The sequence below is a fragment of the Centropristis striata genome, chromosome 3, assembly GCF_030273125.1.
Source record: "Centropristis striata isolate RG_2023a ecotype Rhode Island chromosome 3, C.striata_1.0, whole genome shotgun sequence".
Taxonomy (NCBI): Eukaryota; Metazoa; Chordata; class Actinopteri; order Perciformes; family Serranidae; genus Centropristis; species Centropristis striata.
In genome coordinates, this window is record NC_081519.1 from 24,645,297 (window position 1) to 24,671,428 (window position 26,132).

The 26,132-nt window shown below is 38.9% G+C and overlaps 1 protein-coding gene across 1 annotated transcript; it reads left to right on the plus strand.

The window, feature by feature from the left end:
- Positions 1–769: 769 nt before the first annotated feature.
- On the plus strand, positions 770–25,300 carry lrrc38b (leucine rich repeat containing 38b). Its single transcript, XM_059330069.1, has 2 exons — positions 770–1,444; positions 20,239–25,300. Exons 1-2 carry the CDS (start codon positions 817–819, stop codon positions 20,484–20,486), a joined length of 876 nt encoding a protein of 291 aa, XP_059186052.1. The 5' UTR covers positions 770–816; the 3' UTR covers positions 20,487–25,300.
- The last annotated feature ends 832 nt before the right edge of the window (positions 25,301–26,132 follow it).

A 26,132-nucleotide genomic window follows, 5' to 3' on the forward strand; every position in this document is an offset into this window, starting at 1 on the left:
TCTGCGCGGCGACACAGCCTTGACACGGTGCTGGACAGAGAAACACTGAGCTGTGCTGTGTTTTCACAGCATGTTGCAGGGCACTGGGAGATAGAGAGGGAATAATAAGGGGGGGACAACCTTACCACACACTTGAGCGATGTTCCGCGAGCTTCTCTCTCTCTCGTTTCAGACCGTCAGGCTTTTCTACACAGAGACCTGGGACTAATGGAGGGATGCAATGATGTTGCTCTTTGCTTGTCATGCTTGAATCACAGCTTCATATATCCTTTTGTGTCCGAGACCTCATTGTCTTCGTCTGTCACTGCCGCCAGATCAACTGTGGGGTAGCGTGGCGGACACAGCCCCCTCCTCAACCCCCCTCTCCCTTGTCTGTGCCCCCGCTCTCTCATCACTCCCGGCTCGCTCGTGTCTATTTACCTCTCTTAAGCTACCCTCCCCTCTCGGTTAAGCTCCGTCTTTCTTGCTCTCCCGCTCCCTACTGCTTACTATCTCCCTCTCGTTGCTCCTTCAAAGCAGGCAGTCTGCTATTCTATCCAAGCAGCTTGCTACATGATCTCCTGGAAAAGGGTTTTCGCCGCTGCTCTGCCTCCTCACAATTCCTGAGCCTGTCCAGATTTCCATCTCAACCACGGCAGGATGTTCCTTCGCGAGGATTGATCCCCATCCGCCCCCTTTCACTTTCCCCTTCCCCTCCCTTGTCCTGATCTCCTGCCCTCTGACCCTCACCCTCTTATTCTCTACCCTCACCCTCCCTCTCCTCTTCGTCCTTACCCCAAGCCTCTTTCCCCCATAACTCATTCCACCCTCTTGACCATGTTGCCATGTGTCTGCTGGCTCCAACTTATCCTCATCTTGCTGTCCTCTGTCTTATGGACCCTGGGGGAAAACTGCCCAGCGACCTGCCTGTGCCCAGATCCTCACACTGTGGACTGCAGCGGCCGTGGGCTGACCCGTCTTCCCAGTGAGATCCCCTTGGATGTGCGCAGGCTGTTGCTGGCTGACAACTGGATACTCCGCATCCCCTCGGACTTCCTGGTCCTGTACAGTGACTTGGTCTACCTGGACCTCCGGAACAACTCCCTCTCCCACATAGAGCCGGGGACTCTCAGCACCTCTTCCAGGCTGGTCTTCCTGGACCTGGGCAGCAACAATCTGACTGAAATCCCTAAGGGGACCTTTGGGGAGTCTCGGAGCCTGATCAAACTAAGGCTGGGCAACAACCCGTACCTGAGCATGGTGAACGAGGATGCTTTCCTCGGCCTCACCTCTCTGAGAGAACTGGAACTGGAGCGTAATGCACTGTCAACGCTACAGGTGGGGGCGCTGAGTCAGTTGCCCTCCCTGCGGGCGGTGAGGCTAGAGGGCAACCCCTGGGTGTGCAACTGCAACTTTGCCAACCTATTCGTGTGGCTGATGGAGAACAGGCACAAGCTTCCAAATGGTGAGTCGCAACATCTAAGGAGCATTTGCTTTCCATGTGCTTGACCTACATAAAGCGTATCTGAGCACAACATACAACAGTATTATTGCAAATCCATTGCCATAACACTGCTCCAGTCTATTTATGTTTTCCCAGTAGGAGAGGGAACCCCCTCCCTCCCCCTTGGTCTAATTTTATCTCTTTCTTCCTCCACTCCCATAGCATAATGTGTGAGACTGTGAGTATGTAATATGAGACAATAGCACTTGTTTGAAAGCGAAAGCTGCAAGAATGCTTTGTTCAAAATGCACCAATATTTTCCAGTCCACATTTCACCATGCATATAAACAATGACCTCTATCCTGCGTGGTAGTCAAAATCGATCAATTTGCTGCTTATATTTATATAATACTTATTTATATAACACCTGCCATTTGGTGGATACTGTAATTCAGCAATATTATCAATTATTTTATCCTACACCAGTGGAAATCAACCCTCTTCGCCTATTCTCCCTCTCCGCTCTATCCATGTGAATTTTTAGGCCCATACTATAGACTCTGTCTACCACTGTGATTCAGCCTGGAGGGCTGAGTTAGATAACAGGGCTGAAGTTTTGGTGTGCTTCAGTGTGCAAGGCAATCTGAATGTGTGCATGCAGAGGCTGAGGAGCAACACAAAACAAAGGGGATCACTATGTCCCTTTGGAAATATTATACGATCTGCTTACATGGAGCTGATTGGCTGCAACGTCCAAAGCTACTGAATGCTGGGGGGCTGTGAGATTTGTCCTGGATAAAACACAAACCATCACAAGAGCTCAAATCTGATTTATTTATTTATTTATTGTGAATTTATTCCCAGGCAAATCATTGTTGCCATTGTTAATAAAGAACCAAAAATGCTCTCACTGAAGGTCAGCCATATGTATATTACTATAAATGCCCTTACAAAGGACACAGACAGCAGTTATCTCATAAGTGCAAGCCAGCACGTGGGAGCAGAGGAGACAAAAATAAACAGATCTGACAGTTCAGCCACACATGACTAGTAGCTCATGCTGTTATCATATTCAGATCAGAGTTCAGAGTTATACAGAGTAATACAGACGTATTACATGATTCTGGCTTCATCTAAGAATTTATTATGAGTGTGGCACATGCACAAGGATGTTCAAGGTGTATATTAAAAAACATAACTCTGTTTAAATGCAGAACACAATGTTTGAGTACAGGGTGTTATGTATAAAGTGCACAGATAAGGAGTGGGCACATTTATATCTGTCAGTGGTCCAAGGTTGTTTGGGGTGTGAGATGTCGACCTGTGTATACAAAGAGGAGTTTTTTTTCTTTTTCCAAAGCATGAATAATGGTGGATTAAACCTCATTTAACTAGTTAGACATCAAAGCTTCTTCATATTGTTATCATTAAATGACATATTGTAGTTATGTAAAAATATTTCATAACAAAAATGGTAATTTTTCAATTTGCAAATTAAAATGGAAATCTCACAAGGCTCAAAAGAGCTTTAACTCAACTCCAGCGAACAAAAAAACAATCTGGCTGCAAACTGCTGACAAGTCACAAAAGCAAACTCCTTATATACATTTAGGCCATCTTGTACTGTGCTATTGATACTTCTTTCCTCCAGGGGCTTTCTGCATTTGCCCCAAAAACAAGACAAGTTTGGGCCTGTGCGGATGCAAAGTTGATAAACTGGCAAGAATACCTAACTTCCCCCAGTAACAGGCTGCAAATGCATTAATCACGGCTTCTAAGTGTTGTCAACTGCAAGGCATAATGAATTGCATTAGTAGTGCTGGCCAGGCAGACATCAACAACAAAGAAGAAGCCAAAGGCCTGGCCAAGCTGCCGGCATGGCTGCCAACTGGCCCCAGTGTATACACACACTCAAATTGAGTTAGTAATGCGTACCTCACTTCATATGCAGCTCTTACATCCCCATCAGTGAGTGTTTGCTTTGTGACCCCAGAGACAGGTGCACCTGCTCACACAGAACACACACATACATGATTATTTGTGCAGGATAATAAAAGTGTTCTACATTTGGTCTTTTGTATTATTTTATCATTTTCTTTGGCCAGTAAAAGGTGTCTGGAATGTACTTTGTAATGCTAATGATGCAGGAGGACTGGATGACAAATAACATTTTACCAAAAGGAATAATAATCACTTTCCCTCTGAGACTTTTTTCTTCTAAGGCACTGCAAATAAGTTCTGTAACAGGTCAGAGGGGACAAAAACATTCACTGAACTAAAAATATCCTCTCAAACAAGTTTTTTCCCTTTGTGTATTATTTATAGAAGAGCTGCTTTATTTATTTCTTCCTATAAGTGCGACACAACTAGCCGTGACCTCCAGTTCTGCAGCTTACAGTTTCCTTGAGAACTGCTCATCCAAAAAACTTCACACTTGACACTGTGCTGACTCAGGTCCAGATAAATACACCTGCCATGTCTAGTTGCATATCCAAGCAGTTGACCCTTCACTAAGCCCCGCCCCTTTTTCTTATTAGCGACTGCTTCTCCCTTAAGAAATATCATCTCATTTTCGGAAAAGTGAAGAAAAAAAATCGAGAGTGAATTATTCACTGTAAATGTTGACTCAACAACATTTACAGTGAATATAAAAAGTATTCAACCCCCATGGATGTTTCACCCTTTTGTTGCTTTTACACATGAAATCAATTAATTAAAAATATATTAGGTATCAGGTGATCTCCATTTCACTAACTGTGACACTGCTGGCATCAACTAGCTGGAACTCTGTTGAATTAGGTCAGTTACTTAAAAAGGGAGTGAATATTAATGCAAGCATTTATTTGACCTTATATATTTTTAATTAATTGACATTATTTTGTTAAAATCTGTTTTTACTTTCATATTAAAGACATCCAAGGGAGTGAATACATTTTATAGGCATTGTACAGGTAAAAAAAGACATATCTATTTTTTAAAAACACTAAAGCCGACAGATTGCAGTGAAAAATGAATTACATCAACTGGCAATTGATGCAGTATAAAAATATGCTTTACATTAACAGTGTTCCTCCTTCTGGGAAAGTTTGCCAATTTCCAGATGAATGTTGTTGCCCCTCCATGCTGCAGAGCAGAGGTGGAAGAAGTGGTCAGATCCTTTACACCAGTAAAAGTACTAATACCACACTGTGAAAGTACTCCACTACAGTACAAGTCCTGCATTCAAAACTTACTGAAGTAAAAGTCCAAAAGTATCAGCATCAAAATGTACTTAAAGTATCAAAAGTAAAAGCATCGTTATGCAGAATAGACCCACTCAGATTGTTTTATATATTCTAAATATATTATCGGATTATTATTATTGATGCATTTATGCAAGCAGTGTTTTAATTTTCTCAAGGTAGGGCTCATTTTAACTACTTTAAGTCAAGTCAATTTTATTTATATAGCCCAAAATCACAGATTTGCCTCAAAGGGCTTTACAGACTATACATGGTACGACACCCTCTGTCCTTAGACCCTCACAGCGGCCAGGGAAAAACTCCTCAAAAAACCCTTTTAGCAGGGGAAAAAGTTATGTTATGAGATTTAATAAAAAAAAAGTCTAATCACTTTAAATGTATCAAGTTTTTAATGTTATATCTTGACGTGAAAAGTAACTAAAGCTGTCAGCTAAATGTAGTGGAGTAAAAAGTACAATATTTGCCTCGAAATGTAGTAGTGTAAATGTATAAAGTTACATAAAATGTAAATACTCAAGAAAATACCCCAAAATTTTACTTAAGTACAGTACTTGAGTAAATGTACTTAGTTACATTTCACCACTGCTGCAGAGTCAGGGTACTGTCTGGCAGTACAGTAAAAATAACTTTATTCTCAATAGTTTATGCTGCACATTAAGAACACAATGCACACAAGGAAAACAGTGTTTTTCCACCACTGAGTCCGGTCGCCTGTGCTACTTTTCTTCTCTCCTTCAATCTCTGTGTTTCACTCAGGGTGTTTACCTAATTGCTAACTGTAACTGTAATCAGCTACTCCGGTTAGCTGTGCTGTCAGGTATTTACAGCAAAGGAGTTTTGGACAGCAGGGTGGAGGAGGTTTTCCAGCCTGGGGGAGACTACTGGGAGAGTGTGGTGTCAGCTGTACTTTTGATTAGGCAGCTTCTTGCTTTGAAACTCTTCCATTTAATAATGCCTGGTTGTATTTCTGTGGCTATTTTGGAGAAAGTTCTGCAAAAGATGTGCAATGAACGCATTACTCTGCAGTAACTTAATACTGTCTGTGAGTGAAACCAGTAATATACAATATATTCGACACTGCAACTCCTCGGGTCGTCAGCAATAAACCTAGTGTAAAGTCAATCAGATGAATGCTGAAAAGAAAGAAGAAAACTGAAGGACATACAGACAAAAACTCATTCCATTTAAGTTAGATTACTAATTATAGGACAATCTCGCACCACCAACAGACATGTAGTGTAACCTTCTTAATTTTTGACCAGATTATTAAGAAATTTGACCCACACAAACCCCTGATTTATCAGTTCTGACAAATGTTTCCTGTAGCCATACCACTATAGTTTGAGCAGGAAAATGTAGTGTCGTACAGATTACTGTTAAACAAACACAAAGTATCAGGGGGGATTATAGTGAGTTGTTTACTCCGTCCTCCTAAGTGCAAACTTCCGAACATGTCCGTTTCACACATGCAGGCATCACACTGCCAGTCCTAATTAACATAATGACTGAGCTCTCGATCACGGAAAAATGCGATGACCTATTCCCTGGAACGCCGTGTTGGAAGTGAGTACAAAATAACAGATGGACTCTCATTAGTGAATGAGGTTGACTTGATAGGCTTTTCAATATGTATCAACTCTAACAACCATTATGGGTGTGGGTGTTTCAACTTAATATCTCATGCATCATAGTGGAAATCAATTACAGAGACGGGAATTACTCTTTAAACTGTACATCAGTGTGCTTTTTCCATCTGTGTGGGAGCTGCATCCTCATGTCTGATTCATCATACAACAAATCAGTTAGCGGGCCAGAAAATTACTTTTTGAATTCTATGTGAGTGTGGCCTCTCTCAAACCAAGAGCTCCATCAATATTCAAAACATATTAAGACTGAAGCTGCAGCAAACAATCCCTATATCACTCTTATTTCAGAACTTATTCTGTATGCAGTGTGTTCAAACTGACACGAGGAGAAGAGAGAAGAAGGGTAAAAAGTAATAGTGGGGCGGATTAGCTCAATATTTTACAACAATCGTTCACTTTGTGATAAAAGCATGAAATTTGGTAGATGTGTTGGTGAATATGTTTCAAACAAATCTGGATATTGGGCCACCTCAAAAGCGCCCCCTAGTGGCCGTGGCAGGCATTTGTTATACGAATAAATCAATTATGAATAAAAACTGCCCTTTTAATAATACCAACTGGTCATGAATTGTATATTGTTGGAAAGCCTGATTAGTCACCTTTACAACGAGGTACAGCTTGTAAGGATCGTGCATTCATGGAATGAGCAACGGGGCTAAACGTGTGGGTAGCACCCCCCAAAAATGTGCATCCCCTGTGGGGCGGATTAGCTCAATAAATCACAAGAATTGTTTATTTTGTGATAGAAGCACACAATTTGGTGGATGTGTTGGTGGATATGTTTCAAACAAATCTGTATATTAGGCCAACGCAAATTCGCCCCCTAGTGGCCATAGCAGTCATTTTCTCTAGCAAATGAGCTAGCTATCATTTGCTTCCTGGGACAAGCAGTGCAGTGGACTGTCCATCAAGGTATGTCTAAATATTTTATTTCACCTGTTATAATTATGAATAAAATATGCTATGAACATCATAAAGGCTAAAGAGAAAAATAATCATCATGGGCCTTGGCGGAAAAGTAAATTAGCAAGATAGCAGAAATAGGTACTTAAGCTAGCTAGTTAGCTTGGAACATGTATCAGTGGCTGTTGGGTGTGAAAGCTTAATAAGACACTGTTAAATTATGTCCTGTGGAATGTGGACATCTCTCTCTGCACACACACACACACACACACACACACAAACACACGAACACATACACTATATGTCATATGTCTCCTTTGCCCATGTGGTTCTTTTTAAAAAAAATGTATTTTATAACTCCATCACAGTTAGGCGGCTTAGGACCAACTTTTGGTAGGAGTCACTTCATCAAGATTGCGGATCGGAGATAGCAGCCATATAAGCCATAAGCCATAAGTCTATGAGAACCAATATATCTTTCAAGCCACTTAGAAGGTCAACCTTGGTGTCAAAATATACATTTTCTGGGTCAAAGAATCATTTAAAGCTACTGAGAATATCACTAAATGAGTCACTGTAAATAATTTGTTGATCAAGATCTGACATGAGATGAAAGTGTACCCTTGATTTTTTTGAGCAGTGTACATGGCAGCTAATCCTCACTCTCCCGTGAACATTTATTCCAAACATTTTCAACTCAGGATTCCCTGCTGCAGCACTTGAAGCGAGTTGCCCAGTCTGAGTGAAAAAGAACATATCTATTTGATCAAATAATCATCTAGTGATATTCTCAATAGCTTTAAATGATTCCTGGACCCAGAAAATGTATATTTTGACACCAAGATTAACCTTCTAAGTGCCTTGGAAGATATAGCATTTCTCATAGACTTTATATGGCTGCCATCACCGCAATCTTGATGAAGTGGCTCCTACTAAAAATTGAAACCTATAATGATAGAGAGTATGTGGAAAAAATGTGGTGCTTTTGTCCGGCGTGTCCCCTTTATTTGGCTAAGCCGCCTGACTAAGTCACACACCTCAGTACAAGGATTTTGCCAGAAAGAGTAAACTGCTACAAGTAACCCTAGTAGAATTTTTAAAATGTATGATTTTTTTCTCTGCCTAAATGTGTTTTATTTTTATTGTTGCAGGTCATACAATATTGAATTTTTTTTTTCTTTTTAAGGAGCAACAGAAGAATACAAGCCAAAGAGGAGGCCGTAGCCTGTGAATGGGAATATCAAGACCTAATAAAATGTTATACAAAGTTAATGTTCTTTTCTATTAGACTGTAATAAAGCTTTTGTCACTTAAACATGTCTCTAAATTATATTTGTGGTGCTGAAAACATGAAACAGCAGCTGTAGGGTAGGCAAAGCATTCCACGCCAGTAACCACCGGCGGCCAATTTTACAAATGGCCGCCACAGCCATCAGAATTTTTTTTTGCGATGGCCCAATATCCAGATTCATTAAACATGTATTCAGCAATGAGTGTACCAAATTTGATGCTTTTATCACAAAATGAACTATTGTTCAGCTAATCCGCCCCACTATTAGCCTTTATGATGTTCATAGCATATTTTATTCATGATTATAACAGGTGAAATAAAATATTTAGACATACCTTGATGGACAGTCCATTGCACTGATTGTCCCAGGAAGCAAATGCTAGCTAGCTCATTTGCTAGCTAGCTCGATGGCTAGCCCGATTGTGGTGGGGCAGGAAAAATAACTGAAAGAGTGTCTAACTGGATTTTTGTTAATTTAATATGTGTATTTACATTTTTTTATTTACGTTTGTATATTTAGTTTACATTTTTTAAATATTTTAAGAAATAATTTAAATATTTTTAGTAATTTTAACGAAGAAAATGACTGCTATGGCCACTTGGGGGCGAATTTGCGATGGCCTAATATACAGATTTGTTTGAAACATATCCACCAACATATCCACCAAATTGTGTGCTTCTATCACAAAATAAACAATTCTTGTGATTTATTGAGCTAATCCGCCCCACAGGGGATGCACATTTTTGGGGGGTGCTACCCACACGTTTAGCCCCGTTGCTCATTCCATGAATGCACGATCCTTACAAGCTGTACCTCGTTGTAAAGGTGACTAATCAGGCTTTCCAACAATATACAATTCATGACCAGTTGGTATTATTAAAAGGGCAGTTTTTATTCATAATTGATTTATTCGTATAACAAATGCCTGCCACGGCCACTAGGGGGCGCTTTTGAGGTGGCCCAATATCCAGATTTGTTTGAAACATATTCACCAACACATCTACCAAATTTCATGCTTTTATCACAAAGTGAACGATTGTTCAGCTAATCCGCCCCACTATAAAGAAATATTGTAAATAATAGTTAGAAACTCCAGAAGTAAGTTTAAAATCTTTGGAAAACTTTTTCTTGTCTCCTAAATAGCTGCTGTGTTTCAATGGTTCACATGTTTTATCATTTCCAGTTAGTATAAAATAGCATATTGTGATACCTATAACCAGTTTATTATACTTCCTTTAAAGGCATTAGTGTAAGATTAATTTGGGACACTATATGACGTGCATGTTTGCTCTTTTCAAGCTTTTAGTTTTACATCATAAACCAACACTGGGACAAAGTACATGTGGGGAATCAGCCAACAGAAGGTGTACCAACAGATTCCTCTAGCATTAATTTGGCTTTTGATGTCACAGGATGTCGCAACTTAAAAAGAAAAAAAAAACACATGGCACCAGCAGAATAATTAAACAGAATCTTAAACTAATTAAAAATTTGGCGATAAAACATGACAAAACTGCTCTGCTATTTCAGAAGTCATCCTGAAATATAACTCCGGTTCCCGCTGTGATGGCCTGCATAATGTAGCAGCTGCGGAGCCCATGCTGTAAACCCAATTCCCATTCCATTTTTCACATCCTGATTTCCCCTGTGATTTGTGAAGTTCACACAGCAGCACACTCTCCTGTTTGCATAAGTTTGATTACTGCAGGTCAGCATGATGAGTGGGCGGAAGATGCTTTAAAAAAAAATTCTGGACAGAAAAACCAGATCTCTTTCCACATGGCCTCCTATGCACAGCACACTTTCCACTTTCACACTCATGCACTCTTCTGTTTGTGCTTTCTGAATAACATTTTTAAGTTTTTAAGCTACCAATCAGGTGCATAAATGTTTTAATGGCGGGATGAGTGTAAGCATGATCCACTGCTGTCTCCAGTGCTCTTGGGTTAAGGATGAACAAAGGCCATGTATAATTCAGAGTGACACAGTTCTACGGCACATTGGCCAGGGTAATTGGAGCCAGAGCTGCCTACAGGGCAGGGCAGGCCAACTCCCATGAGAGATTGAGGCTGAAGCCCATCGTGGCATTGCTATCAACACTAGTCATGACCTGAACAGTTCCACCACAAAGTAGCAGTTCATGTGACAGGGTCAAAGTCTGAATTTTCCTTCACAGACTATCGAGTTGCTCCCCAGAGACCTGTTACCACACAACGGGGGCAGCTCTGCAGAAAAAATATGACCATGCAGCACACACATGATGCCATATGGCCTCACACGACATTACTTTCTATCTTTACTACCCATGGGTATGTGATGAGAAAATATCCATTCCATTAACACAGGCTGACAGCTTCTTTTATCTTGGCCTAATTTAATGTTTATTTAAAGTTGGGATGTGAAAGAGGGAGAGAGAGTGAATGCTGGCAAGAGAGAGAAGAGTGTGAATAGGTGGACAGAATTACACACTCTGATAGCATCAGCTACTGCACGTACAGGAGCAAAAAGGGATAATCTGCCAGTGTCAGAAATAAAAGGTGAGAAGCCAAAAGGTTTATTTCACCAGCCGCGTGCAGTATTGTAAATGATGTATCCTTTCCTTTCTGCCTGTGTGTGGTCGAGTGTGAAGCATAAATTGCGACGACCTGCATCTTCAGCTGTTTCCTCGTGATTAACTGTGACAGTAGACACACTGCTTTTTACTTTATTGCAGTGAAAAGTCTCTTGTATTTGGTCCTCGGCTCATTTCTTCGTGTGAATATGTGCTTTTGATGAGACATTTTGAACATGCCCGTGGTACAGTGATGTCAGCGAGTCTCCACGCAGAAGGAATTCCCTCCTGAATGATTCACCCTCACCCCACTGTCACATAAACGCTTGTCATTTTGTGCATTCATAACACACATATTCTCTGTTCCTCTCCAACTCCTACTCTTGCCCTCTTCCTCTGTGATTCTCAAATCATTTTCCCTCCAGATTTCCCTCAGACTCTTTCTTCCTGTGACTGAATAATTCTTCTATCTCTCTGTAATTATGTCTGCCTGGTTCTTTTTACATCTACTGAGTATTGGACTTGAGTGGGACATTCGTCTCATTTAATAAAGCAGGGAGGGGACGGTCGTGTGAGTCATTATCAAACTGGATTATTTAGGGGCACTGTCTAGACACTAGTGGTTTGGGAACAAGTGGAGTCTTGAGCATGAATGCCAACTCCTGCAGGAGTCTGCAGATGTAAGATTTAGGTGATTTTGCCGGTGCGATTGGTGCAGAGATCAATCTGGACAGACAGTGTGGTGTTGAGGGAGGGAGGAGAAACAAGCCTCCAATATCAGTCTGTCACCGCTAGGTAGATCAATCACGGCTGAGACAGCAGATAGCCTATCCCCTCGGCTGGCTGTAATCCTAAATGTAATCCATCAACTGTCCGCGCCAGGAATGTAACATAGCTGTGTGAGCCGACATACCTGATAGTGTTAGGGCCTGATTTGTGTTACATTATGGTATGGTACTCTGCTCCAGACAAACTGCTTTTTGTGATCATAGTGGTGAACTTTATCAGCTTAAACTCAGATTGACCCACTGTGCATGTAGCTTTTATTAAAAAACTGTCACTCACTGAGATACTGAGCACAAAACTAGAACTTCCTTTATATCCGAAAATATGAAATACTTTCCTTGTTCTTCACTATTTCTGTTATATGCCTGTTATTTAAGTAACTGTTTGTGTATCAAGGCTTTCTCTGCCACAGTAAGTGGCATGAGGTCTTAAGTAATTAAAATTAACATCATTAACCTTGAATTAACCATTTTTATTCTAGCTTTTGATGAAGAGACTTCAAATCTGCATTTGACCCATTCATATTATCTTTTGGTTTAAAATCACAGGCACTCAAGTGTGTTATTTTAGTTCAATCCACATCATTGCTGAATTACATTGAATAAAATACAGTCATGGAAAAAAATGTTTAGACCACCATTGTTTTCTTAAGTTTCTTGTTCATTGTAATGCCTGGTACAACTAAAGGTACATTTGTTTGGACAAATATAATGATAACAACAAACATAGCTGATAAGAATTTAATTTAAGAGCTGGTATCTAGACATTTTCCATGGTTTCCTTGATGATGATTTTGGTTAAAACCATGGAAAATGTCTAGATTTGGAATGGTTTCATACTTTTTTGAATGACTGTTGGTACCAAATAAAGTTACAGATATAAACATCAAACAGCTAGTTTCTCCTCACAGTCTCATATTCTAGATTATTGTCAACTCTCATTTTATTGCTCTGCCTCTGCCTCTTGTCAATTTTACTCTTTTTAAAAACACAAATATTCAAAGTCAAACAAAATCCCATCCTAATATTAAGACCTGTTCTGGGTATTGAGACGCATAAATGTTTTTAAAATCTGAAAAAGATCAATACACTGTGTGTTACCGTTACAGTTTATGTACACAGTTGCCCATACAGTTTGAATGAAATATTTTTTACCTTTTTCCATGAAATGATTGTGACAATGTGATTTATTATTGACAGATAAAGTGTTTACATTCTCAAAACTTTATTAATCAATCTCTTCCAAACATATCACAATGGAAGTGAAACCACAATAAAGAGAGGATTGTGTCTGAAAACAAAAGTATTCCAACTTTATGGGCGGCCATGTAAACATTTAACATTCGTGACAAAACTCAGAGTGTGAACAGTTGACAGATAGGCCTGTGGATTAAAAAAGGTGGCTGGCTCGCCAAAATCCCAAAACTATTGGCCTGGAAAGGAACTAGAGTGTGTTTGAATGTAAGAAATGTACTTTTTAATACAGTAACAGCAGCTGTTTGTCAGTCAGCCAGTTGCATATATAGTGTTACCTTGGCCTGCTGTTTCTAGAGTTGGCAACTATAGGTCCAGTGTGTATTGTGAGCACAGGTTGGGGGAGGAGGTACAGCAAAAATGAAAAAGTAGCCTACATACAGTATGTTGTGGGTAACTTTAGAGCGAGCTGGAATCAGCAGAAGCATTTCAGTAACTGTCATCAGTGGCTTTTAGCCATTCAGTATTTTCAGGAAAAATAACAGAACCTCCCTTTATTTGTATTAAAAGCATGAAGATATTATTATTATTATTATTATTATTATTATTATTATTATTATTATTATATGATACAGTAGTAGTTACCATACTTGCTAACCTTGCAGTTACACAAATGGTAAATAGAAAATTGTGCCTAAATTAGCTATTTTTATAGTGTGACATATTTTTAGTGGGTTTTTAACAAGTGAAACCAGCAAACAGAAGGGCTCAGTTTTAATCAGCTGAACTGATGACAATAATGGATTTCTCTGCAGTCAATCTGCAGCCGCTTTGTTTACGTCCTGACAGTTTTCTTTCCTAAGCAGGAGATATAAGTGTCACTGTTATAAGCTTTTTCAGAGCTGTTTTTAAACTGTAGGTTAGGCTCTCAGCAGATTTTAGTTTGACATAAAGCAGCTCACAGTCAAATGAAGGAAAGTCTTCCCTATCAGACTCAAGTTTCAGTTTATATCTCTAAACTGAGGTCACATTCACTAAGTCTGGAGATCCTCCATCACTGAGAGATGTGCACAGTTTGTCACAGACAAGCTTGTAATGCTTAGAAACTATAATTATGGTGTTTGTTCCAGAAGATTCCACTTATGGCCTAACAGCACAGCTGTTCAGTAATCCCCCCCCTTTTGTCAGGCGGTGTAATAAGCCTGTGTGCCCTATTGTGTAATTTTAGTTCTTAACTGCAGCAGTGAAGCTCCAGTGGAAAGCCATTATCTCTCCTCGCACATCCTGAGAAATGTTGTTGTGGGATTCGTAAAATGTGCATTTGTATTCAAATGAATGTCAAACATATGAAAATATAAATTTCAGACACCCATAGGTGTCTGAAAGGTTTAGCATGGTATGGTGTGCTCTTATATCTAGACGCATATTAAAAATGTGTTAGGATTACCAAGAAATTAAACTTTATGTCTTTATGTCCTTCAGTAACGCAGTTATGATCATAATATATGTAATTATCCCATCACTCCTGCAGAGTGTTACAAAGGATCATTTCAGTTCCAGATGTTATTACACTAATCAAACATCTAGGACAGGCAGGACCAGACAGCATTGTCTCTAAGGCAAAGGTCAATCAGTCTGAATTGACGGGTTTCTTTGCAATGCCATAAGTGCACTATGAATATGAATATAATCCATTAATCTCATGCACAAACAGACAGGACAGTTGCTCCAATATATTGGATTTTTAGAAGTTTTCTGTGTACGGAAGAGGATTAGAGCCAGGTAGGAGAAAAAATAATGAGAGGAGGGGGAAAAAATTCATAATGCACTTTAAAAAAAAGTCAAAATCTCGAGAAAAAAGTCGACATGATGAGAATAAAGTCAACCTTTTTAGTTTGTTAAAGTAAACTGCGAGCTACAACCTGATTTTCCTCAATACGTCTAATAAATGTCTAAAAAATGATTTTCCCAAAACAATAGCTGTGGTAGCTATTACCAAGAATAGCTGATTAATGTGTAGGAGGATTTTAGTTCTATTACACCCTTAAATATTGTGATTTTTGCTCATTTTATTGATGAAATTTAGGTTGTAGCTTGCAGTCTACCTAACTGAGACACCATTTCTCTGAAAACAATTTTCCTCTGATGACTTATTGACACGGTATCTTTTCAACGTTACCGAACACAAAAAGTTGACTATATTCTCGTCACTTCGACTTTTTTCTCGAATATATTCCATCCATATATACATATTCCATCTTTATTCTCGACATTTTGACCTCCTCTCATTACTTTTAGCCCCAATCCTCTTCTGTAGATGTGTGGCTGTGACACTAAATGTGAATTTAGTGTTTTTCACTTCATCTGCTGTTGAAAAGTTAATTAGAAAAAGTTCAATGAATTCTGTCTGTTCCTGTCTCATTCTCAATACTCTATTTGCAAATTTTCTTTCTTTTCTCTGCTGCTTATATCTCATCATTTAACAGTCAGCTATTTATTGGAAGGGATTTATTTTGTACAAATTCTGAAGTCCTCATGTGTTTGAAGTCTGAGGTCCGATCCCACCAAGTTGAAAATGTCACAGTAAAAATAACTCTTCACTAAAAGCCCTGCTGAGTCAAAATGTAATTTGGAAACTGAACTGATGATTTAAAAGTGTGAGCCATATGGTTGGTTATGCAACACAATTATTGGAACATTAGATTTAAAACAAAACAGTTTCAGCTCACAACTGTCACAGATGGGATGAACCATCTTTAAAAGTAGTGTGCTCTTGTTTGTGAGCTCTTTGGTAGACTTGCATGCTACTCAGACAGTTTGACTGAGCCGTGTTTATCACAGTAGGCTATGAATTTGTTTTGATTCACTCAACATACGGTAGACATGCCTTACAAATCATCATGCCAGGAACCAGTGTGCTCTTCTTTGGCTCACCACAATTGTTGGTGTTGGCTCATAATCAGTTTGGAGCCTCATTCTTGATGCTGGGTTTACTGTGACTCACTTAATGTGATGCTGATCCAAGCTACTGGAGGTTTTCTGTGGAGCTTGTCCAACATGCACTTGCTATGTACGATGGTTCCTGCGAGCCTGGTTATGGCCTGTGTGTATGATAGGAACAGCCATTGACACAGGCTGGGGCTCAGGAGGTTGTCCTTCAACCACAAGGTTGGGGGTTAAATCCCTGCCTCCTCCTGTCCACATGAGCAAGAACTTTGTTGCTCCCAGCAGGCTAGCATCTTTCATGGCAGCTCAGCTACATTGGTGTACGAATGCGTGTGAATGGGTTAACGAGAGGCAAATTGTAAAGCACTTTTCCGTTCACTCATTCATGCATTCATTATCCTTAACCCTCTGAAATATTTGGCTTATTATGTCCTTTAAAAAATCTGTTAAAAATCTTTACCATGCCATGTTGGTATCAGTTTTTTCAGCGTTACCTCACCTATATGTCCTGATAATTAATTTTTAACTTTGACTTACTTGATAAAAATGTTGAACCCAAAAGAAACATACAAAGAAAACATAAAATCTGATCTTGAAAATTATATTTCAACAAAATTTTAAATGTTGCAAATATGGACACGGGTTGCAAATATTACATATAACAGGTAAAATTAGGATAATATCCAGTTCTATATTTTTATACTAAATATATTTGACATTATCTCTGATTTTACTTGGCCGAATATAATCCAAAAGAAATCTGTTATGGAGTTTCAAGCCAGAACTTTAGAGGGAAGCTGATGGCAAGACTCAACGTTGTTTCATTTTTTATATATTCACGTCATAAAGAAGTAATGTGCTGGTGATTTCATGGACTCTAGGGGGTAAACCGCTTATCCGCACTCGGGTCGCGGGGGGCTGGAGCCGATCCCAGCTGACATTGGGTGAGAGGTCTCCAGACTATTGCAGGGCTGACACATAGAGACAAACAAACACACTCTCATTCACACCTACGGGCAATTTAGAGTCACCAATTAACCCTTAAGTGCATGTTTTTCTTAAGTGCACTTTTCCGGTATAGTGTAAATACTAAATGCATTTGAAGTGCATTTATTATTTATAAAAAACGTGTAAAGTACACTAAAAAAAGTCCATTTACTCAAGTACTGTTCTTAAGTACAATTTCGAGGTACGTGTACTTAACTTGAGTATTTCATTTTATATAACTGTATACTTCTACTCCACTACATTTTGAGCCTAATATTGTACTTTTTAACTCCACTACATTTAGCTGACAATTTTAGTTACTTTTCAGGTCGAGATTTAACATGAAAAACATGATACATTTTATAAAAATAAACCTCATAACAGTGTATTAAGTCGTTAAAATGAGCCCTAACTTTACAAAATTAAAATGCTGCTTACATAAGTGCATCAATCATAAAAATTAAATAATATATGAAGAATATATATTTTTTTTTAATCTGAATGGGTCCATTCTGCATAACGAGTACTGCACAAATTAGGACACACTGGTTCCATATAATAAAGGGAATTTTTCAAATGTTTTTTCAATATTTTCATTTGTTAAAAGCATGACCATAGCAGGACTTACACATGAGAAACATGTACAAACAAAAGTGTACAGCTGGTGACATTTTTTATGTCTCTCTAATTGTTAACTAATCCCCTGAAAAAAATACTACTCATCCTGACTCATTTCTCTGTGACATCAACGTCCAATCTTGTCCAAAGACTATTAAAACCGTATAAATGAGCCACACTGTTGCACTGGGTAACACCTTCCTTCATTATAATTACCACAAGCACTGTAGTTGATTTTGGCTCCATCCCACATGCTCACTAGGACGCTAAATGTTTATTAATTCGCAGCTGGAAATCCAACAAATGCACAATTTTTTTCCTTTTAAATAATGTTTGGAAACAACAACAGTACCCGGATATTTTAGGAAATTGTTTGACCTTTCGTGAACAGCTTTAAGGTTTTAATATAACATTAACTCATGGAGAAAAAAAAGTTAAGATAACTTGGGAATCTAACACATTGTTGAGTTTAAGGGAAATGTGTATAATTCCCCCCGTAATAAGCATCATCTATCATAGTCATACTTGCATTTTATTTGTTTTAGTGTGACCTTAAAAGAAAGGAGAGCCTCCATTATTATCAAATGATCTTGCCTCGTTGCCCACCTGCTATTGTGCGATGCTGTTATTGCTGAAATCTAAGTCTTGCACACAGCCACAAGTCAAGAAGGTGCTGGATGCCAAAAATAGTAAATCAAAAGGGATGAAAACATCTGCACGCTTATCTCCATGGAAAATACTCAGTTTATTGTGAACGCTTTTGGTCACACAGACTTTTATCAGAGATGAATAAGTCTACAAAAATGGCAAAAATAGAATAAAAAGTCTTGGCTGTGAGTTTGTTATTTTGATGTGTGCATGTATGTGTGTATATCTTGTGTCTGCTAATTGAATGTTAGAGGAAATGTGAGAATCTGTATCTTGAATTAAGGGATTAGTGTCACTAAGTTTTATCGAGCTCTTAAAGAGTTCAGTTACAAACCTAATTAATACTGTAGCGAGTCAATCGGAGCAGCATGGAAACAAATTCCATGCCATCACTGATTTCTATTATTTCTTTTTCCATCGTCATGTAACACTTTTGAAGCTTTTTTCCCAAGCTATTTTATTTACACATATTTTTTCATGCACGACAAGGTTTTACATATGAGCTAATGCAATCAAATGATTTAAGTGTTGGATAGTTTGATCAATGAACATAATTGTATCCGATCATAGGAGAAGTGTCTTACATTCGTACGGTAACAAAAGCATGTTGAAAATTGTGCTGACTGTTGAGCAAAGACCCAGAATTGATGTACTGCCAAGTGTGTGCATTTGCATGTGCAGTATCAGTAGAAGTAGCCACCCACATTGCAAGGCTTCATCTCTACCCACCTATAAGCTAACATTCACATCAATATGTCTAGTTTTTGCCATACAGTACATTGCCAATAAGAAGGTAGTTACTGGCTGTATAGATTATGATCTGAAGTGTTTGTGATACTGTATTCATGATTCATTGGCGTGGAAAAGCATTGAGAGTCTTTAATTACCACTTAAAATTAATCTCAAAGGTCAATAAAACAAGCTGTAGTTTCAGTGGTAGTATCAGAGTCTTGATCATGTACATGTTCAACCATACCTTTATTGATCCAGATCTCATTTGTAGTCACGAGTAGAAAAAGTATAGGCTCACAGCGAGACTCGTACCCTTGAAATACAATACGCCACAGCCGCTGTCCTCTTCCATTTAAATGATGTCTGAACAATAAACTATGTGAAAGTGACAGAGACGCAGAGAGCAGCACTCACTGATTTATCATACTTTCATCTTGAGATGAGTTTGGTCAAGGTGCCCCTGTCTGAGAGGCTGCCCTTCACTGATGCACCAGTAAATTTTTAAGATGCAACCAGAAGTCACATTTAATGAGGATGTGTGTTCTTAGAGACGTGCCTTGTGCAGCTGGCAGCTGGAATTACAATGATTTAGATGGATGTTTATGTCAGTCTCCAAACCATGTACAAACGATGCATATGACTTTGTTGTCAGAAGCACAGAGGCTACCATTCACTGCACCACAGACACAAAAATAAAGCCTCTGAAATTATTTTAAATGTTATCAAGATAGACTATGCACTTAAAGTATCACTGTGCTTTGCAGTTTCTTAGTATTTCGACTTTATTTCAGCAGAACCTGCAGTCATGCTGTGGGTGGGTGTACTGTATACACAGTGCAACTTCATCTCATAAGTGAAGACTTCTGATTGACCTTTCAGTTATTAAATCAGCTCCCACTCTTAGGAGAAAATGCTGCATTGCTCTGTTGAAATCTCCTCTTTTACAACACAACACTTTCTGAATTAAAGATGTGCATACAAACAAAGACACCTTGCAAAATGTGCACCCTGATCACTTCAGACCTCTGAGCAGGTGTGGGCTGTGTGAGCTATGTCTCTAATGAGCAAATATGCATTAACTTAGATTCTAAATCTTTGTGAATCTAATATTTGTGTAGATGTAGCTGCACTTGCTGTTTGTTCTTATGATGTCATTTCTGAGTGGCTGCCATGTGAATGCATTCATCTAAAAGTCCATAAATATGACATTATTCACTGCAACTCAGCATTTGTAGTAAATCTGTCTAATCTTATTTCCTGTTTGAATGCAGGGGTGGAAGGCATGGAGTGCTCCCTCCCCATGGACGGCAGGCGTGTATCCCTGACCCAGCTCTCCAAGGACAGCTTCCGTGAGTGCCAGGCCACCCTGACTCTAACAGACCTGCTCATCATCATTTTCTCCGGTATCTCTGTATCTGTCGTGGCCATCATGACGAGCTTCTTCCTGGCTTCAACTGTTCATTGCTTCCAGCGCTGGAGTAAAGGCACCAAGGGGGATGAGGAGGAGAGTGAGGAGTAAGACGGGTTTAAATTTTGAGGGCCTGCGCGGTCCTGGTACTTAAACAATGAGAGGACACCGCAGACAGTGTGTGCTACATGTGACAGGATTCATGCTGCCTCCTGCCTGGTGAACATCCAGGACTGCTTGACAGTAGGATCTCGCCCTGGTACGGTTGCAGTTGTTTTCTTGCACATGAGATACGGTAACAAGGGACATTCCCAAGGAATGAGCCAGTAAAAAGTAGTGAGTGCCCTGCTCCACTTGCAAAATGATATTATAGAGATCGTAATTTTGGCTGTGAGAGCCCGTGGTCATCTTTTATGGCTGCTGGCTCTTCGCTTCATGTCGTAGGCCCTACATAAATATAGTGAGGCTAACACCTTTATAATGAAAGAGTAAAAGATTAAGAAAAACAGAAGTGTTGCTGCAGTGCTGTCACATTAGTATTAGACAAGGTGATAATTCTTAATGTGCAATTTGTCTAATTCAGTCTAATGTGCACATTAGACTGAAATCCTGTTACATCAAAGTTAGGGCAGACCTTTACATGATTTCACAGGGCTTTATCTGTGTAGGGCAGAATCTGTGATCCCATCAAAAAAAAAAAAAGGAATTCATGTCGACCCACGACCTCAGTAATTAACTGCCTATACCATGATATGCTGGCATATCCTGCCATTTACAGTGTCTTTTTGTGGACAGCCTTGCTCACATTTAAAAGTGGTTCATAAGCCATTACTGTTGGCAAATACTGTTGTTCCTTCAGCAAGTAAAATTAGACAGAGGTGTTAGAGGATCAGGAAAGATTTGGATAATGGCAAGGTGTTAACTGTAGGTAGCTGATGTGCTGTAGGCAGGAAGAGTTTCCAGTGGCTCTGCACATTGTTTCAGCAGTATATTCATTATATAATCACAAATGTGTGTACAAAAGAAAACAATGTACAGTCAAACAAACATATAAATCAACAAGATTTACTGTATGTTCCTTAGATTGATAACTGTGACCTGTGTAGAGAGAAAAAAATAACAGTATAATCTTGAAAAATTATGGCAAACACGGTATTAAAATAGAATCTAAGTAGAACTATTGTGTCAAATAACGCACTTTATATGGTGAACCTGATTTTGGCAAGCCCCTAATTACACTATGTAGACTGGTTTTGTCTTCATCTGCCAAAGATTAGGTTTAGGTGAAGGAGAGATTGCATATAAGGACTTTGTTGTGGATGATGTGTTATTTAGTGAGGTAGGAGTAGTTCCTTCACAGAAGGCAGCACTATAGCCAAATCACGCTTTGTATACACATATTATACTCAAACAGTTATGGTCTCCAAAGATTAACATTTTCTCCCTAGAACCAGCTGTCTTACTTTGCTTCAAACACGGCAGTCTTTAACAGTCACTCCAGCACAAATAGTTATTCACTGTCAATGGTGGTGGGGAAAAGATTTCTCTCTATGAATAACAAGACAACTTTTTATTTTCTTTAGGATATCCAGAAATGATACATTATGAACTCTCTGCTGTCCTTTTACTAAACATCTTCCACAATATTGTAGTAAAGCTGCTGATTTGATATACTGGAAAAGTCTCATATCAGAACTTATTGTATAACAGTATCTGCATTCACAAGAGCAACACAATCTAAATTAAATAAAGAAGGAGCGCTCTGGACTTTATGGGTTTCTGTTTATTTGCATCCTGTATGTTTAAATCCTTCTCCATTAGGATTTGGAATGCTCTTAGCTGGAGTATTATCCCCCCCTCCCCACATAGCTAAGGTATGTTGCATTGCTTCTCACATGCTTGTAAGGCATGAATAATTCAGCAAAATTGAGATATGAACCAGAAAGAATGTCAAGCCTCTAAATGCAAACAAGCAAGCGATAGAAAAACAGCCATGAGTAAATAGAGTTATAATTTCTGTGTGGCGAACAAAAGGAATTATTCCAAATGCCTGAGTCCCTTATGAACAAGTCATAACCCTGAATGTGCAGCATTGTGAAGCACATTTTGCAGGAAGGACAAAAAAAAATAGCGTATATTTATTTTATCATTCGTATCTGTATCAATAAAAGCACAACTATTTCACAATTCTACTACACTCTTTTATGGGAAGTGTCGCATCACATGTTGGTACCATCCTGTAGGTTGTCACCGTATGTTTTCATTAATGTGTATTGTTACATGTTGTGTTGAAATGCCACATCCTTATAAACAGTGTAAACTTTGTGATTGTATGGATGTTGTGTTTTTTTTGTTGCCAGCATTGAAATGGCAACTGATTTGAATTTGAAGACAAATTCGAGGCACATGCCCAATGGAAATGGGCCTTTCGCTAAGCCCCTCCCCCAAACAGCAACTGTCCAATCATAGCTCAGTAACTGTAGCTACATCAGCAGGTCAGTCAGGCTGTGTGTTTTAGGAAAGTTGACGATCCAGCAACTTCAGAGAAACTTGCATTGATATCGTTTCACTTGCTAAACGCCGCTTAATCCCCATCCTCAAATCCAATCCTTAATTATTATTTTTTTGGTATGACAGTGAAGCAAACAGTTTTAAAGTTTCAAAATAAAAAATATACTCTAAATCTAACCACTGTACTGCTTGTCCAAGTAGGTCTACATTTTTCATATTCCATGAAACCAACCAAGCTACGAATATCATTTTTGATTATACTATATTTCTGTTCTTGATATCGTACTATGGGGCTTTGTTTACACGTCTTGTACAGGCATCAACAACTGGTAAGCATGCTGATGTTGACTTGGGGTATGTAGCGTTAGCCTCAGTCTTTTAGCATGATATCATGCATGCATGCAGCAGTGAAGTAAGAACTTTTTACAGGGTTCTAATTGTAAAATGTGTCAGATGGAAGCATTAAAAAGTCAGCTGGTGGCCAGTCTTGCATAGCTAGACCTGTCTCTATAGCACTGTGTAGCTGCACCCATAATCATTGTTCTACAGTCAGCAAACGAAATGATGTATTTTTGTAGGCCAACCCAGAAGTAGCATCGCCATGGGGTCTATTGAGAATTTGTCTATGGGATTTTTGCATTGGATTTTGGATCATGGCAGAAAATAAACTCTGTGGCAAACACACATTTCTGATGCTTACGAGTTTTGTTCAGCAGGATAATCTTCACAAATGAACACTTTTATGATTTTTGAAGTGTTAATGCAAGCTAACGACTTCTACATCGCCACCATTTTGATTCAGACAATCTAGCTAGCGAATCTGTAGCCTAATAAATTGTTTATTAACAAAGTTTACAATCTCCAAGACTTTGCAAGCACTAAAAAACACGACTAGAGGCTGTGAGGCAGGCTAGTGAGAGAGTTCCTGTCTGTGTCTCGTGTGATGACGTTTAATGTCCCCGACAACCACTGTAGTCTCATTTAGCCACTTGTTAGCAACCGACTTTTTAAGTACACATAAAGACTAAAAATTCTCAAGTGAGGGTATTTACTAACATATTTTGTGTCATACAACAAAACAAAAACATCTCTTCAGTTTGTGTTAACCACAGACCTTATTTCAGGCATCAAACCAAAAAACCCATTTAAAATTCTCATTGAATTTGAGAGGTTAGACCCATGGCGCTAAAATGCTAACTTACTTGCGAGTTTAAGAACTCATTCCTGTGGTGCCCACTAAATGGCGGACTTGTATCCACAGTCTGCATTCATGAGTCAGACAAGCTGACTTTAGCATTAGCATTAGCTTACATAAGCCAGCTACACTTCTTTCTTCATTCTAACTAACAAAATTAGCTCTCATTGGCTAGAAATTGGGAGCCTGGTTTTGTTTACTTATCTAGGGAATTGGAGACCCATTGTTTAAAAAATGGCCACAAATTCAATGGTTAATCTACCACCACTATCACTAAGGGATAGCTTGACAGCGGTAACAACAGTAGCTAGGGAGGGCGGGGCTTATCGAAAGGTCAATTGTAACGTTAACAACCGTCCTAAAGGGCAAGGCCAGTGATTTTCATATGTAATGTCTGCCATTCTGTTTAGTCATTTTTAGTTAACAACACCTACAATTGCTCCTAGCCAGAGTGAAGGTGCCCACAGTTAAGTTAACATGGAGAGAATGAGTATAGAGGCATTCAGGGACTAAGTTCCCAACAAAAAGGTATAAAACTATTTGATTTTGTTGACATGAAAGGATGCAAGTTCTCATGTTTGTAAAACCACAACACAAGCTAAAGAGGAATCATTAGGTTGAGGCGTTTTCTCCTTTCCAGGTGAGCTTTCTTAAGTGATATCTGAAGGTGCAGAGGGAAAGTTTTTATACATATCATTATCATTTCCAACTACTGTGTAGTTACTGTATATTAACAAATTATTATGTTAGCTTAGCTGTTAGCTTGAAGCATATGTTGGCATGACAATTTTCCTTTCTCTTACTCATTTTATTAAGTAACAAATATCAGCACATTAGAGCATGCACTGTTGAGTTTACCTACAGTATAAAGTTCAGATTCATGTCTATTTTTCTATTAAACCTTTCAGAATGAAGCATTTATTTACTGTATCAGTCCCCAAAGTAATTTTCTGGCATTGCGCACCCTGGAAAGCAGAGAAACTGGTGGCTGCTTTTGTCCAGTTTGTCTTGACATTGCTTAAAATACCAAAATCTATGTTATGTTTTGTCAGATAAATGTCAAAATGGCTCAAATCGAAATGAAGTGACAGAGAGGAGTGTGACGTTGTTGCTGCAACTGAATGCATTTCCAAATGTCAAACAGACCGTATGTGTAGCTGTATATTGATGTTTGGTTAAAAAAACAAAAAAATACAATAAAATCCTTTTTTTTCTGCCCTCTGGTCTTGATTTGTACATCAGTATGTAAATACAGATAAAAAAGCAGGGTTTTTATTTATTATTAATGCAATATCACCATACACCATACCTGTGATTCAGACCAACCACAGAAGGAGTGTTGATGTTTAAGGTTAAAGATTGATGATAATTCCCTTTAATCAAGGGCTGCCCTACATTCAGAGACTGTGAAAACAGTTGAAATGTGATTCTTAGCTAAGCGTTATCTACCGCTGAGTGTTAATAATGACTCAATAATAGTTGTGAATCTCTTCCCCTCGTTTCTTGGAGTTGACAGATTTTGTCTTGTCACAGCAGCAAATGAGCTAGGCTCATCTGTAAACATGGCTCAGTGTGTTATTTCACACAACACTGTTATCACACTGCAGGTATGCAAATGGATGCACTATTTTTGGAAGGGGTGTTAGAGAAATTAGACTTTATAAAAAAAGAAAAAAATCAAATGCCATCCAGTTGCATTGCAAGTTCCCAGCCTGTTTTGGACTCTCTTTTATTCAGTGTTGTGTGTGTCAGACAAAAATACTTTGACATGCAGTCCTGTCCATGCACATCCATCCTTCAGGATCCTTTTTGCATTGTCAAGTTCTTTAGCTCATACTGTATGTGGTGCTGCACAGCGGAGTTACTTCTTTGGTTGAATGAGGTTTGTATTTCTCTTTTCATCCCTCATGTTAAAAAAGATTCATTTCTCTACACTTTCCTTGTATGTGACATTGTGAGAATGTATGAGGTGGTCTCACATGATAGTGTGCCTTTCTGCAGAAGTCTGATGTCAAAGAATCACAGGATAAAATCAAACCTCACCCTCAAGA